This window comes from Rhinolophus sinicus, chromosome 2 (assembly GCF_057876585.1).
Source record: "Rhinolophus sinicus isolate RSI-liver-muscle chromosome 2, RSI-T2T, whole genome shotgun sequence".
NCBI lineage: Eukaryota > Metazoa > Chordata > Mammalia > Chiroptera > Rhinolophidae > Rhinolophus > Rhinolophus sinicus.
Genome location: NC_142502.1, coordinates 34,772,973 through 34,791,806, shown reverse-complemented (window position 1 = coordinate 34,791,806; position 18,834 = coordinate 34,772,973). Strand labels below are relative to the sequence as shown.

The following is an 18,834-nucleotide window of genomic DNA, read 5'->3' as shown; positions in this document are numbered from 1 at the left end:
CACTGCTTCTGTTAAGCTTTGCAGGACTACTTCTTCTCAGGATAAGTTTTATGCTTCTTGCTTGTGTCAGACTTACTTATTTTTTTTTATGATTCTTGTATAAAAATCATCTCTCTCTCTCTCTCTCTCTCTCTCTCTCTCTCTCTCTCTCTCTCTTCCTCCCTCTCTCTCTTTTAATCTATCTCCCTCACTTGACTTGAGTTCAGGGAGAATTTATCATTGATCTTCGTATACTTAGTGTCTTTCTAGCATGTTGCCTTCTAGGTGTTAATAAATTTTAGTTGACTGACAGATCCGAACTATGTCTTGGTAAGAAAAAAATGCATCCTCAGTGAGAGGATAAAATAAGAAGATGAAGAGGGAAATGAAAAAAAGACACCAAAGAGAGAAAGCTGATTAGACGGGATAGAAACATGAGGACTGATTTGAAGCTGGCCCTAGGGAACTTGGAGAAATGTTGTGTGTTATAATACAGGGGTTGATTTTGCTAAAGGAAGATACGTGTTTTCTTTTTAATGGGTTGTATTTGATATGTCCATAAGAGCATTTGATTTTTTTTTTTTATGTCTATAAACCATAATCATTCCCTCTTAAAACAGAAATGTGGGCTACTATATTTTTTGTCAGAAATCCTAAAATTTATTCTTAAGCAAGATTGAGCTATAATACTATTAGAGCCCACAACAGTGAAAAAAACACACACAAAAAATCAACAGAGGTAAGTGTACATCTCATCCTGTTCCTTAGAAAGAAGCAATATCTAATATTTTCTACTAATTTTAAGGTTTGGAATGCATAAGTTCAAGTTCTATTTAAATATTACTCAGCTCATTCAAAATTAATTACATGTTATTTCTCTCTTGTTTTTCTACAGTATGCTGTCTGGCTAGTCCTCTGGGTTACGTGGAATGTGTTTGTTATCTGCTTCTATTTGGAGGCTGGAGACCTCTCAAAGGTAATTTGTCATCTGATTTGCCTGAGTCATCAGTAGTGTGTTAACAAGCCTCTTCCTAAGTAAGGCAGAGTGTCACCCTGCTCTTGTCACTTAGATGCACCTCGAATGAAGGTAAATTGAAAGGTGTCTCATCTATATCTCTGCATTTCTACCAGCAACGATGTTTTAGTGTGTTAAAAAATGTTGTCATTTTTTTAAGCAAAACTAGTATGAAATAAGGATTATACAATGACCATGCTGTAGACTTTTAAAACAATGACTAATGAGAGATTTCTAAGCAAAATGGGAATTTTTTCAGAGATAAAATCTTGAAGATCATTTAAGTCAGTTAGTTTGCTTACTCATATTACTCTGCTAAAGGTTTTCTCTGATCGGGCCCAAATAGCAATGCAATAATTCGAACAATTAATAGGCTTTAGTTGAGTAAATTGTTACCACAGGGATACAATTTATTTTATAAATGAATAAAAAAATATTTTATTCTGAAATAGTCTAGGAAAGACTTAAAAGACTTGCTTTTTCATTAGGTTTCTTTAGTTTGTGCTGTCCTCATGTGACTGGGTATAGGTTTGTGTTTGAGTGTGTATGTTGCTATTATATCTCTACCACGAATGCCTTTACTATTGAACTCATGTAGTTTTTAGATCTCTAAAGCCAACATCATTCTATTAGACTGCAATTAACAGCAAGTAAGTTAAATGAGATAATCCATTCAAAGTAGTAGTCTATTTTGCTTGAGACCCTTGAGAGGGTTGCAAATTTGTACTTCTTAATATTAACTGTAAAAGACAGCTTGTAAAATGTTATTTTACCTATCCCTCATTAGAACAGAAAGATCCTACAAAGATGTTGCCATTTAAAAAATCCCAGTGGTGATAACCTTCTTTAAAAGGCAAATAAATAAATAAATAAATAAATAAATAAATAAATAAATAAATAAATAAATAAAAGCTAGAAAGTCACCAAGAATTACCTTTGCAGGGCTCTATATTGTGAGGGTGGGGGGATGGGGTAGTAGTAATATACATTTATATTCTAGTATATAGGAACCTGTGATTTTATGATCAGGTTTTAGACAAATCTTCACTAGGGCTTTCTGCAAAACCTGACCTGGTAGAGGCATTTCCGTGATTCTTGTAGCGCGTTGTCCTCCACACTCTTGGCAGCAAGCAGTCCTTTCCAGAAGATGCCGTGACCAATGAAAAGGAATTGTTCAGGTCGCTCTAGGAAGGACACAGACAAGACTGCTTCTTAGATCGTACATTCCCTCTGTGCCAGAGAAGCAATACACACTTCCAAGGACTTGAATTCCTTCCCCAATTTATATATCTCTGCTGCTTGATGATTTACTGTATTCAAAGAAATTCCACACTAGAATGACTTTTAATGACATTTTCAATTTAAATCATCACCTTAAAATTTGGAAGGCATCTCTTCAGGCGTATTGGCTGAGTAAAATGATCTAGCAGATGAGAGTTTGTTTAATATAAGAGAAAAAAAGAGAGAAATTTGAGCCGTGCTGGATGCATCAGTGTTCTGTAATTGTGGTAACTGCAGGCACAAAATAAAGCTTGTGATCATATGACCTTGCACATGGGCAATGAAACCAAAGAGAGGGCACATCCTAAAACATTATTGTTCAAGACAGTTGCAACCCAAATGACTAAGAATTCTTCGAATGCACATTAGATAGGTAATGACTATCCCTTAGCAATGAAGCAGTTAATAATATTCCTTTTCTTTTCATCTTATAAACCAATGCCAGGCTCTGCAGAGCACATGAAAATTTAATATTTTTAACAAATAATCTAAAAGAAACCCATAAAGGGCAAAGTTATATAGTTATCTCTACCGGGTTTTACCTCCCTTTCTTGCTCAAAGGGTTTGAGAAAGGAGTATTTATACCATTCAATTCTTTAGCTTCTGCAGCTGCCTCACATTCTTCAAGTAATACTGTGACAGAAGGAAGTGATGGTGATTGAAAAATGTACAGATATATGAAAACTCAAAAATTGAGTCCTGAAACTGCTGATAATACTTAGATTGCAGAATATAAACTGTTTATCAACCCCTTAGCGACACCCCCCCCAAATAGTTTGACCTTATGAATGGATCAGTTTGTTTCAGGCTGAGGGAGAAATATGGGAAATTGAATCAGGAAAAAAATTATATGGTCTTACATATGTGAAAGAAATGCATTTATTTCCGTGAAATATTTTATAAATTGTGATTCCTTCATAATGAATAGGCAAGAAATGATAAAAAGTGGTAAAAATAACAAGGCAATCTTTAGTTACCTGTTAAGAATTTAGAATGTTGTATGATCATTTTTCCACAGTGTCTTTTCTGCTTTTTCTGCTAAAGTAACTGCCATGTACTAATGAGCAAAACAGAGATTAGAGTCATTAACTAGCCCAGTGTGTACATTCAATAATGAAATGGCTTAATTATAATAATATGATAGGCAGCACTGACCTATTTGATTTTCAGTTTTCTTTGTACACATAGTAGTATAGTTAGTATTTTCTTAATTGAAAGTAAGTGTAAATTTAACATTATTATTAAAATATCAATGAATATGTCTTAATTATTATCCCCATAAGACTTAAGGAAAAATAATACAAATCCACAAGAGAGGCTGCTTTACATGTTTTTTAATCTCAGTTAAATTAAAGTGATAGCAACAGATGATAGTAACAAATAAACATGCATTGTATAATAATTATTTCTATATTATCTATATAAATGGTTTAGACATTAGTGTTATAACTAAATATCCTAAAGCATCATATAGTGTGTAACATCTTGGATTGATATTTTAGTAGATGCCCTGTTAAAGAAACAGAGATGACATTAATTTGTAACCCAAAGTGTCTGCTAACTTTGTAGGCAATTGCCTTTTAGCATTCAATGTCCTGGACTATTGGATTAATAGTTTTGAGAATTCCGATTGTAAATAGTCTTATTTTTCTGTTGTGTTATTCTGGGCAGTTGTGATTATCTAGCTCACATATAAAATAGAAAGAAATAGGAACTGATCCCAGCTATCAACTGAATAGAGTAATTTTGAAGAGAAGAGATCTGCTAATTTATAGTAATTTTTAACTTCAAAGTACATAGCAGTTAGAAAGAAACATAGATAATGTGGTAATTCACCTATTAGGTTCATCACCTGGGAAAATTATATTTGTGAAATATTTGATTAGTAATACACAGGAAAATTTAGTGGTCTTCTGGTTATCTGTAAAAATTTGTATTTTTATTGGCTGTGATACAATTGTAATTTACTTTTAGGCAGAAATTGTAACACATTCTTTGAATAACTATTTTGAGATTTGTTTATTTTGTGTGTGATTTATGGGGCATTAGTGAATGATGCAACTATCTTTAGAAATAAAACAGTAAACGTACAGAGCACGAAGGAGTAACCAAGAAATTATTTTACACTTAAAACAACCCAATTTGTTTGTTTTTAACCTTTTGAGAGTAGGGGTGCAGGAACACATCTTTCAGGCTTTATTATACTATCAGAAACGTATCTAGTTAAACATAGCTTAAAGCAATTAATTATACCTAGTGATATGTGTGTTTCAGAATGAACACATTAACAGTAACTTCTAGAATGCTATACTTGAATAATTTTGATATTTACTTTTGAGATCTAAATGTAAATTTTTATTTTAAAATGTTGATATATAATAAATATAAGAATGTGGCTTATTTAAGCTTATTTAATTGCACATTTGCAGACATGAGAGACAGGAAGGAGGTTAAAAACCTGTCAAACACTGTAGGCAATAGGGAACAGATCCTTACAAGCAGATGTGAGTGCTGTGTAGAATAATGTACCACTGCAAAAATCCCAGTTTTATTCCTTCTATTAAAAAATATTATTCATTTATAAAGGTATCTGATATTTCGATATTTTCTGCTCAATGAAGTCAATACTTGTATCAAAATTTGTTTTATGATTTCATATGGAAAACAGTGGTATGGAGAAAAATCTCTTGTAATCATTTTTTAATTTGATTTAGTGCTGTTCATCAAGAAGCAAAAATATCTATGCAATTACTAATAAAGAGTTCCTCTGATAATTGACTTAAGACTAAATTAAACAAATATCAAGAGGACAATTCTGTGGATTCGTTTATTTTTATTTTGCTTTTCTTACTGTGAAAATGTATATAGTCTAAGAAAACTTCAATTAACTATTACTAAGCTAATTAGAAATTTTTCATTTCCCAACCATCAAAGTAGATTTTGCTTTAGGGTATAGAATAAAACATCCTACATGTTATTAAGAATTAAACATGTAATTTTTTTCCCCAAATAGAGATGAACCAACCTATTATAATTTGGTCAAATAGTCACTGCTTATCTTTTCTTGTTTACTTTAATAGTACATTGAATTGAACTGCACATTTCCTTACTTCTTTAATTCCCTTTTCTTTGCTTACTTTTTCTACTCCCTTTTAATAGCCCTAAAGGAAGGATTAGGGTCCTTGAAGCTTTCTCCTTCTCTGTCTACATTCTTTTACTTGAAAATGCCATCCACTGTCATAATTCAAACAATCATCTCTACGCATGTGTCTCCTAGATTTACTTCTTCTGTCCTGACCTTGTTGCTAAGTTCAAGTTTCACATCTCCAACTTTGTGTAGTGTCATGTTAATTTCATTGTCACCTTAAATTTAACGTGTCCAAGAAGATTTATCATTATCCCTAAAGAATCCAACTTCCTTACTTCACTTCTTACTTAGAAGAGAAAAAAAGACAAACTTTATTTTTAAAAATAAATAAGAGGAAAATGAGTCATGTGGAAGTGGAGGTGGCTACAGACATCTTTATAGATTGACCATGAAATGAAGCATGAGATAATTTTTTTTTTAAATGTAGTGTCTCTGTGTGTGTATTACAAACTTCAGACACCAACTAGTCAGAAGGAGTAGAGAGGTGCTGAAGTAATAATACTTTGGAAAGATAAGGACCCCAAAGCGATGAGCTGACCATTTGAGATACTGTAATCTGGGGGCATCTGCTGATTCTGTCTGGGACAGGAAGCTAATAATCTAGGCTTTGAACCCATAGAAGGATATTTATGGAGTATGTATAAATTAGCATAGCTTTGAAGGATTGGACCTTGAGCACATGGATAATTTTCTTATTAGAGCATTTGGCAAGTTCTTTGTAAGGCTAAAAATATAAATGAAAATACTACAAAGCAGAATGAAAAAAAATGGCAGTCTTGCAAAATAGAGTTTGTAGATAGGAGCGAAGATCTACAAAATAAACTAGGTTTACAGTTGACAAACCAGGAGATTGAGCCAGAGGCAAAGGAGATGTACAGTAAATATTATCAGGGCTAAAATCTAGGCTCAAATCAGCACAGTCCTTGCTTGGAATAAGCAGATCATTCTTTGCTTTATCTGTCTCCATAAAGAAAAATGGAAACATCTCAAGAGAAAGACAACATTGTCTTAGTCCTTTACAATTTATGGCTGTGAATGATATTGGGCAATTGAAAATTGCTATACATGCTAAAGCGAAAACTTCATTACTAAAAGTTAAGAAAATAATAGACAATTGAGACAGACCAATAAGTGATTCAGATATTGTAATTACCTAATAAGGACTTAAAAAAAAAAAGCAATGTGTTGAAGAAAATAATGGGAAAAACAGGAGATGAAGAATTTACCCTTAGAAAGTTGGGCTCTATATAAATAATGAAATGGAAATCCCAGAACTGAATAACATAATATTTAAAAGTAAGAACTCCTTAGATATGTTTGATAGTAGATTTTAAGGATTAGAAGAGTGGTAAACTGGAGGATAGGTCAATAGAAAATATCCAAACTGAAGCACAGAGGTTAAAAGAAAAAAAAGGATAAAAATATAGAAAAGATGTAAAAAATATATAGATGGCTGCTAAAGTTTCAATATACAAATAATTGAATACCTAGAAGGAGAAGAAAGGTAGAATTGGACAGAAGCAATGGCTGAAGTGATAATGGCAGAGAATTCTTCAAAACTGATTAAATATATTAACCTACAGATTCAAGAAGACTTTCAGATCTCCAGTTAAATAAGTACCAAGAAAACCATATCCAGGTATAAACTAGGAGCACTTTTTGAAAATCAAAGAGAAAAATCTTAAAAGCCATCAAATTTTAAAAACCTTTGTCTTTAAAGGAACAGCAAAAAGACTGATATTGATCTTTCAACAGAAACAATGGGTCTAGAAGGCAATTGAATGGCACCTCTAAAGTGCTCTAAAAGTGGCAACCTGGACATCCATGCCCTGCAAAAATATTTTCAACAATAAAGGTGAAGTAAAAGCATTTTCAGGCAACAAGAGCTAAGAAAATTTATTAACAACAAACATGTATTAAAACAAACACTACAGGAAGTTTTCCAGGCAGTAGGAAAATAATCCCAGATGAAAATGGAATTTCAGGAAAAACAAATGATAATAGAAAGGATAGATATCTGAGTAAAAAATGCAAAACCATCATAGTAAAGTCTTTTGGAATTTAAATACATATAGAACTAAAATGCATTACAACAATAATACAAAAGGCAGAAAGGAATTAAAGTATTCTAAGTATCTAGCATTGTCAGGGAAATGGCAAAGATAATATTTATATTAGATTATAATATTTCAAGAATTAGTAAGTAATTTTTGTGTAATGACTAAAAGAAAGCATAATTACCAACACCAACTAAAGATTAAAATAATAATAATATAATTAATTAATCCAAGTGAAGCTCAGAAAGGAGAAAAACTAACAGAAAGTTCAAGAAAAAAAAATACCAAGAAGTATGCTATAATCCAAAATATATCAATAATTACTTTAAATGTAAATAAACTAAATTCTCTAGTTAAAAGACTAAGATTGCCAGTCTATATAAAGACACAACACCCAACTATATATTGTCTATAACAGGTACACCTAAAATACAAGGTTTTAAATCAAAAAGTTAAGAAAAAGTAGAAAAGATATACCATGTAAACACAAAAAATGGTGTAATAATCCTAGTATCAGACAAGACAGTGTTTGAAACAAGAAGCATTACTAAAGATAAAGAGGATATGTCAATGATAAAAAGGTCAGTCCACATGAATATACCGTAATTAGTATTACCTGAGTAAAATATTACAGCTTCAAAATATATAAAGTAAACAAGGACAGAATTAAAAGGAGAAATAGCCATATTCATAATCACAGTGAGAGATTTTTAACACTCTCTCTGAATACATGAATCAGATGAAAATTCCAAAAGTATATAGAATATATATACAACACAATTAACAAACTTTACCTAAGTGACATATGTAGAACACTACACCAAACATTAAAAAGGTACATATTATTTTCAAAGGCATATAGAACATTCAATTATAAAATGAGTCCAAATTTAGAATGATCAAAATATAGAATGATTTGCAATTATTCAACAAGTATTTTCTGACCACTGTGAAATCAAGCTAGAAAAACTGTGACTGCTTAGAAATTAAGCAATATCCTTCTAAGTGCCCTATAGGTCCAATAAGTTGGAAAGGAGATTAGAAAATATTTTGCATTGATAAAATCTTGGGGGCATTAAGAGGCGTTAGAGTAAAATATATGACCTTACATGGAGATATTAAAAGAGTAGAAATGCTGCAAAATCAATAATCTAAGCTTCCATGTCAAGAAGGTAATAAAGAAATAGCAAATGAAACCTCCAGAAGCAGAAAGTATTAAAATAATGAAGATGGTAACAGAATTCATTAAGCATGAAGCAGAAAAAAAATCAATAAAGTCAAATAATTTCCTTAAAAATGATAATTTTAAAAATGCTATCAAGAAAGATCAAGGGGAAAAATAAGTAAAAACGTATTTTGGTAGTATCACAAAGGACCCTACAGATTAGATAACAAGAGAAAGTATATTGTGAACAACGTTAAGTCAATATATTTGACAATCACAATGAAATGGACAAATTTGTTGAACAACAACTTGAATTAAAAACCTGAACATTCTTTGATTTGTTAAAGAAACTGAATCATTAGTCAAAACCTTTGATAGAGAACACCAAACGTGATGACCACATGGCTTCACTAGTGAAATCTTAAAAACATTTAAGAATGTTGTACCACTAATTTTACAAAAACTCTTTCAAAGTGGGAAAGCCATCTATTTCAACTTATGAGGCCAGTATATATCACTTATTGGATATAAGTGTAAGTGTCAAATGACCTACTGATTTAAAATGTAATATAAACAAGAATAAAGAAAAAATGGTATCTCCCCATAACTTTATAAATAATTATGTATTGCTTTTCACACTGTATTACATTTATTTAATTTCCATATCTCTTACTAAACTTCAATTTTCTAAAAGGCCGTATGTCATCATCATTATTCAAAAGAATGTCTACCCCGGAGCTCCCACACAGCAGTGGAGAATTACATAATCAATTAAGAGCATTTGGGATGTTTATAAATAAGCCTATTTGATACATCATAAAACAAAAGCAAAAAGTTGCTCTTATCAATGTATTTTAATTATTTGTTTACCTAACTGTCCCTTCTTCTAATTCATCCCCAGAATCAAAGGAAAGTCCAAACATAAGAACAATGCTCATTGGAATGAAATTGAATCATAATGGAGTGGATTTCAGTAACTGCCTAGCTCCACCAATAAGGCGGTTGGAGGCATTGGCTTCTATTCCACCATTGCATGGGTAATGGAATCAACATCTTAGGGCTGGCCCAGTGCTCTTTGGTGGTAGCAAGCACAAGGAAAGTCATCTGAGCAGCTGGCCAACAATGTCAATGTTTTTCAAGATTAATAATCATATGAACCACTTGGATATCTTTTTTAACTACAGATTCTGATTTCTTTGGAGTGAGGTCTAAGTTATTTCACTCCTAACCAACTCCTACACAATGGCATTCTTATTTGTCTATTAAACATACCTTGACTTGTAAGGATTAGATTACCTAGAACCTTTAAACAGGACTCAAGGAGAGTGTTTGCTTTCTGGCTGAAGCAGGGATCCCAGTGTAGATCTTGATATTTGTGCATATGTAAATTTATTACCTGACTTATTAATATTGATTCAACTAAGGTATCAAATGAAGCAATAAAATAGATTACCCAGAACTTTGGAGAGAACTTATGCTTAAGTCCATCCTTTAATACACAAATCATATGTATCATTTCTTTGTGTGGCAAAATCCTTTCCAGAAACCTCCCCTACCTTTCTTTATGGTGGAATTGACTAGACCATGAATGTCCATGCCTCTAATTTTACCTTATTTGCATTTTTTATTATTAATGTAATTGAATTTTGAGAAGCTGAAGATCCCTATTCCTGGAGTAACAAAACTATCGCATGCCTAGGGCAGCTCTGATTGAGAACTACAGCTATATCTGAGAATCCCTACGTAGATGTCATTTTTTCTTTTTTCACTCTTACAATTTGGCTGTTTCCTCTCATGGTTGAGTCATATTCTCTTTCTACAAGAACTAGATGGCATACATAGTTTCTATGAATCTCGTAAATTAACTGCTTTAATTTCTACTTTCGTACATTGATATCTTTCCCTCTTACTGATTTCCTACCAAATGCCCTGTGGGTGTCAAAAACCTCATCTGTGTGTGTGTGTGTGTGTGTGTGTGTGTGTGTGTGTGTGTGTGAGAGAGAGAGAGAGAGAGAGAGAGAGAGAGAGAGAAAGAGAAAGAGAGAGAGAGAGATTGAGAGAGAGAGAGAGAGAGCACTTAAAAGTGTTTTGGGTGTTAAAGAAGGACCTTTTACATGAAGGAGCCCCCGTGAGCACTGGCAAAGTCTTGGGGCATGAACAACCATGATTATTTCTGCTGGGTGAGTCACAGGCATCATGTGTGGGAAATGTTGGTAGAAGAGCCTCCCACAGAGCAATGGGAGCAGGCAACTGGGGTGACTCTCTAGAATAGCAGAGTAGTCTCCAAGTATTGACTTGGCTCTCCTGAGTCTCCATGCTGCTGGTGATTGTCAATCTGACTCAGAATGCTGACTCGGTTGCTCTTTATATTGTTCCGTATCTGCTACTCATTTAAAGGCACAGCTTGTCCCATTACTCAAACTCCTACTCCCTTCTCTCTAGGAATGGCCTTTATGGTCTTATTTGTTCTCTTTCCAATCTGTTGTTAAAAAATATACCATGCGTAGTTTTCCTTATTCAGTCTCTCTCTCTCTCTCTCTCTCTCTCTCTCTCTCTCTCTCTCTCTCTCTCTCTCTCTCCAACACTTTATTTTTTTCTTATAAATCAAGAATTTTTGTTCTACAACTATTATTTCTGATGTGGACTTTTAGAGTCTTTTTTGGAAGTGAAAAAAGCAAAACAAAAACAAAAACAGAAACCGTAACCATTTCTTTCTTTTTGCCTTCCTACTAAAACAATGGTAATTTTATTTGAGGTAGTGAGGATGTCACTGACTCACCAGGGAAAGTTTGCAAAAGGTGAGTATGAAAAATAAAAGCACAGAGATTAATATTTCAAGATAGCATCCTCCTGGAAATAAAGAGAAAGCAGATACAAATGTGGTCTAAGCAATTGCCATCCGCATTTTTATCCAAAGCCCAGTTTATAGAGATGATTCTAGAACAGGAATCATCTGTGCCAAACATTATTCTGTGCCAAGCATTAAAACAGCTAGGTTTTTATAGTTTTCTTATTTACAGAGCTATGTAAAAAATATAACAATATGTTTGAATTAAGAATCCCCTGGCTTGAAATTTAGAAATATTTGATTTTTTAAAAATTGTGAACCACTACAAATTTTTTTTTTTTTAATCTTGGACTATTTGGTCTAGATTAAATGATCTCATATTAGGCGGGGCCTTTAGATCCTGAAATATTTGCAGAATTTACTTGAGAATGATGTCCAATTCAGGATTGTCCACCCCAACCCCTAGTGTACTCTCAGTCTGTGATAACCTTACCAAAATCAGCCTCTTCATTGTAAACTATCATCCTAACATGACCCCTGGAATTCATTTGGAAGCTAAATTGGGATTGTCAGTTGCCAAATTAGCTTTGGAAGGCAAAATGTCAATTTCTGTGTCTGTGGATTTACTCAGGGACAATTGATGCTTTGATGAACTGTGGGAAATTATACAAAAATACAATTCAAGGGACATTAAATAGTGAAATGAATCAAAGTTTATTTATTTATTTATTTATTTATTTATTTATTTATTTATTTATATTTATTTTTTTGCTTCTAGCATCCAGGGTTATTTATCCAGAAAAAGCAAGTGAGTGATTATTTCCCATGCCTTTCATGTGGTAACAAGCCTACTCTATTATTTCCTGTACTTAAAATTTACATAGAAAATACAGTTGCACTTTGGATTAGTAGTTCAGTGCAGTATAGGTGACCAGGGAGCAATGTTCAGTAAATACTCTTATTAGTTGTAAAGCAATACACAGACAATGAGACTATTTAAATTTCTTTCCTGATTAAGAATGATATGGAGAAATTTTGAAATATTTAAGATGTTTTACATTCCAACATCACAAAATGTTACTTCCCCTTCTCCTCTTCAAAGATTTATTTTTGACATTTTATAAAGCAAAATGTGTACACAGCCCGATGCAACCAGAAAAGCAACTTAGAAGGGTGAAAAGAAAAGGATGACTCATTAATAAACAGCTATTTAGAGAATTATAATTAGGTTTTTTTTTTCTTCATTAGCACATGTAGACTGCTACAGGAATGAGTGTAATGGTAATTGCAGGACTCCAGGGTTTCACACTCATAGGTAGAAAAATATATAAAACTGAAGTAATTAGGAGGTATTTCAAGAAGTGTCATCTTTTTTCATAGTGTAAAAACTAGGCATTTTGCAGCAAAGTAGCTATATCGATACCATAGGGACGCGCTGTCCCTTTTCCACTCTGACAGAAAAATCTCTAGTGACAGGTCCTCAAATCTTTTATTTGAATCACAAGTGAGAATGAGTTTGGTGCTCTCAATTAGTCCCAAGAGAGGAACTAATATCACACAATTTGGCACAGTCTGAAATTGCTCCTGAAGAGATCTGTAGCTAGCTAGACACTCGGAAGGGCTGTGACCCTCCTGGGGGTACATTCCGTACACTAGATTCATCAGGCAGCCTGCAAAATGGATGATCTCGAGCTTTTGCACTCCGATTTTACGAGCACTAAAATTAATCCATTAGGCATTTTGTATACCCAGACCCCCACTACTTACTTTTTAACGCATTTATATAGGATGTTAACTGTGGCATCATAGTGTGCAGCATAATGAGTTCAATTCTTCTTGTCTTTTTGCTTCCTGTTTCCTTCTTTTCAATGGGAAAAAAAAAAAGAACAAAGATAGCTAAGTTTCATATTGCCCAATAGCCAAATAATTAGTACTAGCAGATATATTTTCTGTTTAAGTTTTTCCTCAGAAAATATAAAGCTAGAAGCACAGTTTTGAAAACCAAGATAGCAGAATATTATCTAATAGATATAAAGGATGTGAATGTACATTGCAAAAACCATGAAGTATTCCTTGCTTATGAAATAATGAGGAAAGAGTATTTCACTGCAGTCTCCTAACCCTGGAAAGATGGGCCCTTAGTCTGTGACTAATTCCATTGTTTATTAAGAATGCAAGTTTTAGCAGCTTTATGGGTTTATTTTAGAAAAGGGGAAAAAAAATAAAAGCTACTATGTAAATGTGATTTCTAAGGGTTGTAACATTTTTTAGGTTTAGATCACTTTCCTGGTGATAAGCATTTTATTTTCTGAATTATTTCATTCTCTTGTCATAAGATCAAAATCTCTCTATAGGGGCACAAGTGACATGATTTCATTTGGAAAACATTATCAGACTGTCAAACTAAAACGCAAATGAGACACAAGCCCTAGTATTTTCCCTGTTAACTATGGAATTACTAAATCTGAAGACACATGAAGAATGGAAAAGGGGAGGGGTGGATAAAATAATTGTATATTCAGAAAAAATGAGAAACTGGAATAGTTTAGATGATAAATTTATTGGCACAACAAAAAGCTTTCATGACCAATTAATGTAAATAGTTATATAAAGTATATTAAGAGAAGAAATATGGCTTCAGAATTGCATATTCTCAGAGAATATTTTGTAATCTAAATCATTATTTGACCCTACTTGGGTCAGATTTTAAGTTATATTCTCCCAGAGTATGTTAAAAGAAAAACAACATGAAAAGACAATACTTTGAGTAGCACATGCAAGCAGACTGTCTGTAATATCTATCACCCCTTAGATCTCAACAGGCTGTTCGATCTTTGTCATTTTTTTTCCTGAATCTGTCCACTCGCTCAAGAAGGTGCCCTTCCCAAAGAGAGGAGAGCCAGAATTGCTGTCCTCAGGATTTTTAATGATTTTTGTTTGTTTGTTTGTTTGTCTTAATTGATAAATTGCCTTATAAGAGACAAACTCAAATTTACTTTGAGCTGAAATGCTCTCTTTAGGAAAACATATTTACAAATTTTGGAAAATGTTTAAAAAAAGGCTTTAACATGAATTTAAAAATTCACCATATGTGGTGACTTTACATTGAATTTTTCTGTATTTTCAGAGTATAACCTCAGTTTATGTGTCAAAATTACCTTCATTTTAATCACTGGCAAATACTATTCATCATTATTATTATTATGGCTCATTTTTAAAAATTTCTATATCTTATTAATATACTTTACTAAAAAACTAAATAATAGATATTGTTAAAAATATTTGAACACTATCAATTAATTTTCAAGTTGGAAAGAACTTAAAACAATGTAAAATAACTCCTAATTTTTCTCAGCTTTCTGAAAATGCACAGAGTTTGTATATTATTCTAAGCGTGATGAGATATTGAATAGGGTAAGAATGATATGATCTAAAGTCTATTTATAAAATATCACCATGACTATTGTAAAAATATTTCATAAGGGAGGCAAGAGTAGCAAGAGGACAATCAGTTTGGATACTTTTACGTTTAAGTTATAGATGCTTTTGGCTTGGTTTGAGGAGATAGCAGTGGAGATGTGAAAAGTATGATGCAGATGCCATTTAAGATTATAACTAGTTATATTCTTAATATCAGATGATGTTAGGGCAACATATAGCTATAGCTATAGCTATAGATATAGATATGGATATAGATATAGATACCTGAGGGTGCCAAAAAAATTTATACAAATGGACGCTCTGGTCAATGTTGCTCAAACAGTAGTTCACCGTAATCAGAAGTGTCTGGACACTGATGGTAACCACTTTAAGCACTTCTTGTAATTCAAACGTGACTTGTATTCATCTTTTGTTATTGGTATATATTGAGTATTACAATTTTAATACTTTTTTCCTTTCTTAAAATGTGTATACATTTTTTTGGCACCCTGTGTGTGTCTGTGTGTGTGTGTTTGTGTGTGTAATAACTGCCCAAGTACTTTATTTTTTTTTAATTACAATAGACATACAATATTACATTAGTTTCCTGTGTACTACACAGTGGTTAGACATTTATCTAATTTGTGAAGTGATCGCCCTGATGAATCTAGTACCCATCTGACACCATACAGTTATTACAATGCTAGTGACTGTATCCCCATGCTCTACTGTACATCCCCATGGCTATTTTGCAACTACCAATTTGTACCTCTTAATCCCCTCTCTGCCTTCCATCCATGCCCCCAACTCTCCCTCCATCCAGCAACCATCATAATGCCCCTGTATCTATGAGCTTGTTTTTGTTTTGTTTGTTCCTTTATTCTGTCAGAGAACTGACTATTGAATAAGCTTAGTTAGCATCAATTTTTCGTATTGGTTCCTTACATGTGTACTTTAAGTTTTGTTTGTTTTTAAACAAGTTATTAGTCATCAAAGGCAACTTTAAAGTGTCCTGCTATAATTAGAAATTGGGACAAAATATCATGTGCTAAGATGTAAAAGCATTATATATATTGGGGGAAAATAGTAACAACTGACATGTCAAACAGTAAGAGAATTGTTGTTAAATAAGTTATGATATACCCATATGTAGCTTATTCTACAGTTCTTTTAAAAATCAGAAAATAATTCCAAAGCTATCATAATAAAGATAATTCTGTAGGAAAGCATTTGACACAATGGCACGTAACACCTTTTCTGAAACGACTTCTGCCAGGCTCCGCAGCGCCTTCCTGCTCCCCCTTTAACCTTGAAGACTCCTTTCTAGCATACTCCCTTCTGCTATTGCTCATTACTTTGAGTACATTTTGTCTCAGTCCCTTATTATCTGTTATTTCCTCTCCCCAGAGCTTTGTTCCTCAGACCTTCTCATACCCCACAACTTCTCATCAAATAGGTCTCCATTTAAGGGTCACCTCTTCCAAAAGATCTTCTTAGACTATTCTGTTTAAAATAGCTGTTCCAGTTCTCACTCCTCTTACCCATCTTTAGTTGTAATCATAGCACTTATTACAGTCTGGCATTACTTTTTACATTTATTTGTGTACTTGTGTAATGTCAATCACTCTTATGAAAACAGGGCTTTATTCTTTTGTCCTAAGTACTGAATACAGAGCCAGGAGGTACTCACTATATATATAAACAATTTGATTAATTATATGAATTAATTAAATTAATTTTTATTAAAATGAATTAATGAAGTAATAACATTTTAATAAACTCTATAAAGACATATCTGTGCGGTGAGATTGGCTATTGCTCATCTAGAAAGATTTCACGTCATTAGGTATCAGTAACTACCCAAAAAGTACCAGCACAGACTCCACACAGCTGATGAAGAATTAAATCAGTAAAAATATTCAGGTGGATCACATGAAAATTGGAAAAGTTTTTTCCCATTCAGCCAGAGTAATTATATTCTCTTTTCGCTTCTAACTATCAGTTCATGAGAAGATGTGGTTGATATTGTCATCTTCTCCAGGAAGTGAAAGGGATACAGAATTGAGAAAGAAAGGGGAGAAGGACATTTTCTAAATGAAGAAGATAAATTTCTAGTCAGAAAAACACCTCTACCATGTTTCTCCGAAAATAGGACCTAGCTGGACCAAAATTAATATAAAACCTGATATTATATTATATTATTATATTATATTAGACCTGGTATTATATTATATTATACCCGGTATTATATCATATCATATCATATCATATCATATCATATCATATCATATCATATCATATCATATCATATCATATCATATCATATCATATCATACCTGGTCTCTGTATTAAAACACGGTATCAACAGAGTATGATTGCCAGACTTCTTTCAAGAACCTAATGGCTTAAAAACTCTAACTTAGTGCTCCCTTACATTATACCCTGCTTCCCCCAAAATAAGACCGGGTCTTATATTTTTTCTCCAAAAGATGCATTAGGGCTTATGTTCAGGGGATGTCATCCTGAAACTCATGGTAAGGCATATTTTCCGGTTAGGTCTTATTGTCGGGGAAACACGGTATTTAGCAGTTAATCTCTAGGTTAAGCCTTTGCTCTTGATTCAAATATAGACCTCTGAGAGACATAATATCTGAGGTTACCTGTGCATAGCTTACACTGGAGTATGAATATGGAATGTAAAGGAATTTTCCAATTGTAGGTAGCAGGAAAGGCCATAGGAACAATGAACAGGTTTGAGATTTGAAGTGTTTGTGTGGGGAGGAGGCTGCAGAGGAACTGAGATTTCAGAGCCCTCTAATTGGAGATATAACTCTGCTTAAAAAGAAAAATGTTACAAAATCACAACTCTGACTAAAACTGGCTCTGCTAAATCCCTTACCTTATCCACCTTCTTTTAGCGACATGCACACAAGCAAAGACAGAAAAAATGATTTCTTTTCATCCAAATGTGATTAAATGAGATTTGGAAAATGGTTGTTTGTTGAGATTATTGTATTGAGCTTGAACCAACGATGTTTACAGTAAAGAACATAAGTTGTTTTTGATCTATTGTTTATTTTTCAGTCTGAATAATGCAAAATGTTTTTATTTAAAAAATGGCAAATGCTAAGCAGACAAAACCCCGTAGTGTGAAATACATTAGCACATCAAAAGATTACATTAAGTATCTCCTACAAGGAGAATTAGCCCTGAATGTATGCCTTATATATTTCCCCAAAGCAAACTTAATTTGATCCATATTTTCAAATTTAAAAGTTTTCTCTCTTTATTAAATCAGAGAACGTATGACAGGAATAAACTTCCTCAATGTCTTTGTATGCCCCACACTTAAATGCCCTCCTCACATCTAGCCCCAATCTTTCCAGCACAATACAAGACAGCATAGTGTGGTGTTTCTTAAAACACCACATTATTTTAATTTTTTCTAATATTGTTTTCTAATATTGTTATTGTTTTTATAATTTTTTCTAATATTGTTAACTATAATTTATCTTACTTTGATTTTCAGTCCTTCTTGGGAAAATGACATAAAAATCTATGCTGTTAATGATGTTTGTTTTATCTAGAGGTGTTCTAATTTATAAAAGAAGACATATTGCCTTTAAAATGAATCTCTTAGTTAAATTCAACCATACGTCCCTACAGATTAACTTCTTGATCAACAAATTGTTCTCAGTGGCTGAACTTTGGTATTGTTAGCACTGTTGACAGATGCTTGGTAAACAATATTGTATTATCTCATCAATTTAATATGGATTTTGGATTACAAATAAAGTTTCCTAACCTATGGAGCCATCAAAATGTTGCTTCAACGAGGAGTTTAATACCATGCCTGCTGGATGGAAGAAATATAGTATCACTAAAAAAAAAAATGTCACTCAATGTCAGTGTAGTCTTTGATATTGGACACTTGGAAACATTATTCCAAAAATCTTCAGATCTTGTCATTTACCAATATTC

At 32.8% G+C, this 18,834-nt stretch overlaps 1 protein-coding gene across 7 annotated transcripts in view; it reads left to right on the top strand.

The window, feature by feature from the left end:
• NKAIN2 (sodium/potassium transporting ATPase interacting 2) overlaps nt 1–18,834 on the top strand; it is an 871,385-nt gene that overhangs the window by 485,211 nt on the left and 367,340 nt on the right. For all 7 annotated transcript variants that reach the window (XM_088795473.1, XM_088795477.1, XM_074333530.2 and 4 more), the window contains one exon: nt 875–955. In XM_088795473.1, coding sequence (XP_088651599.1) covers nt 875–955 — 81 coding nt within the window. The remainder of the gene's footprint in view (nt 1–874; nt 956–18,834) is intronic.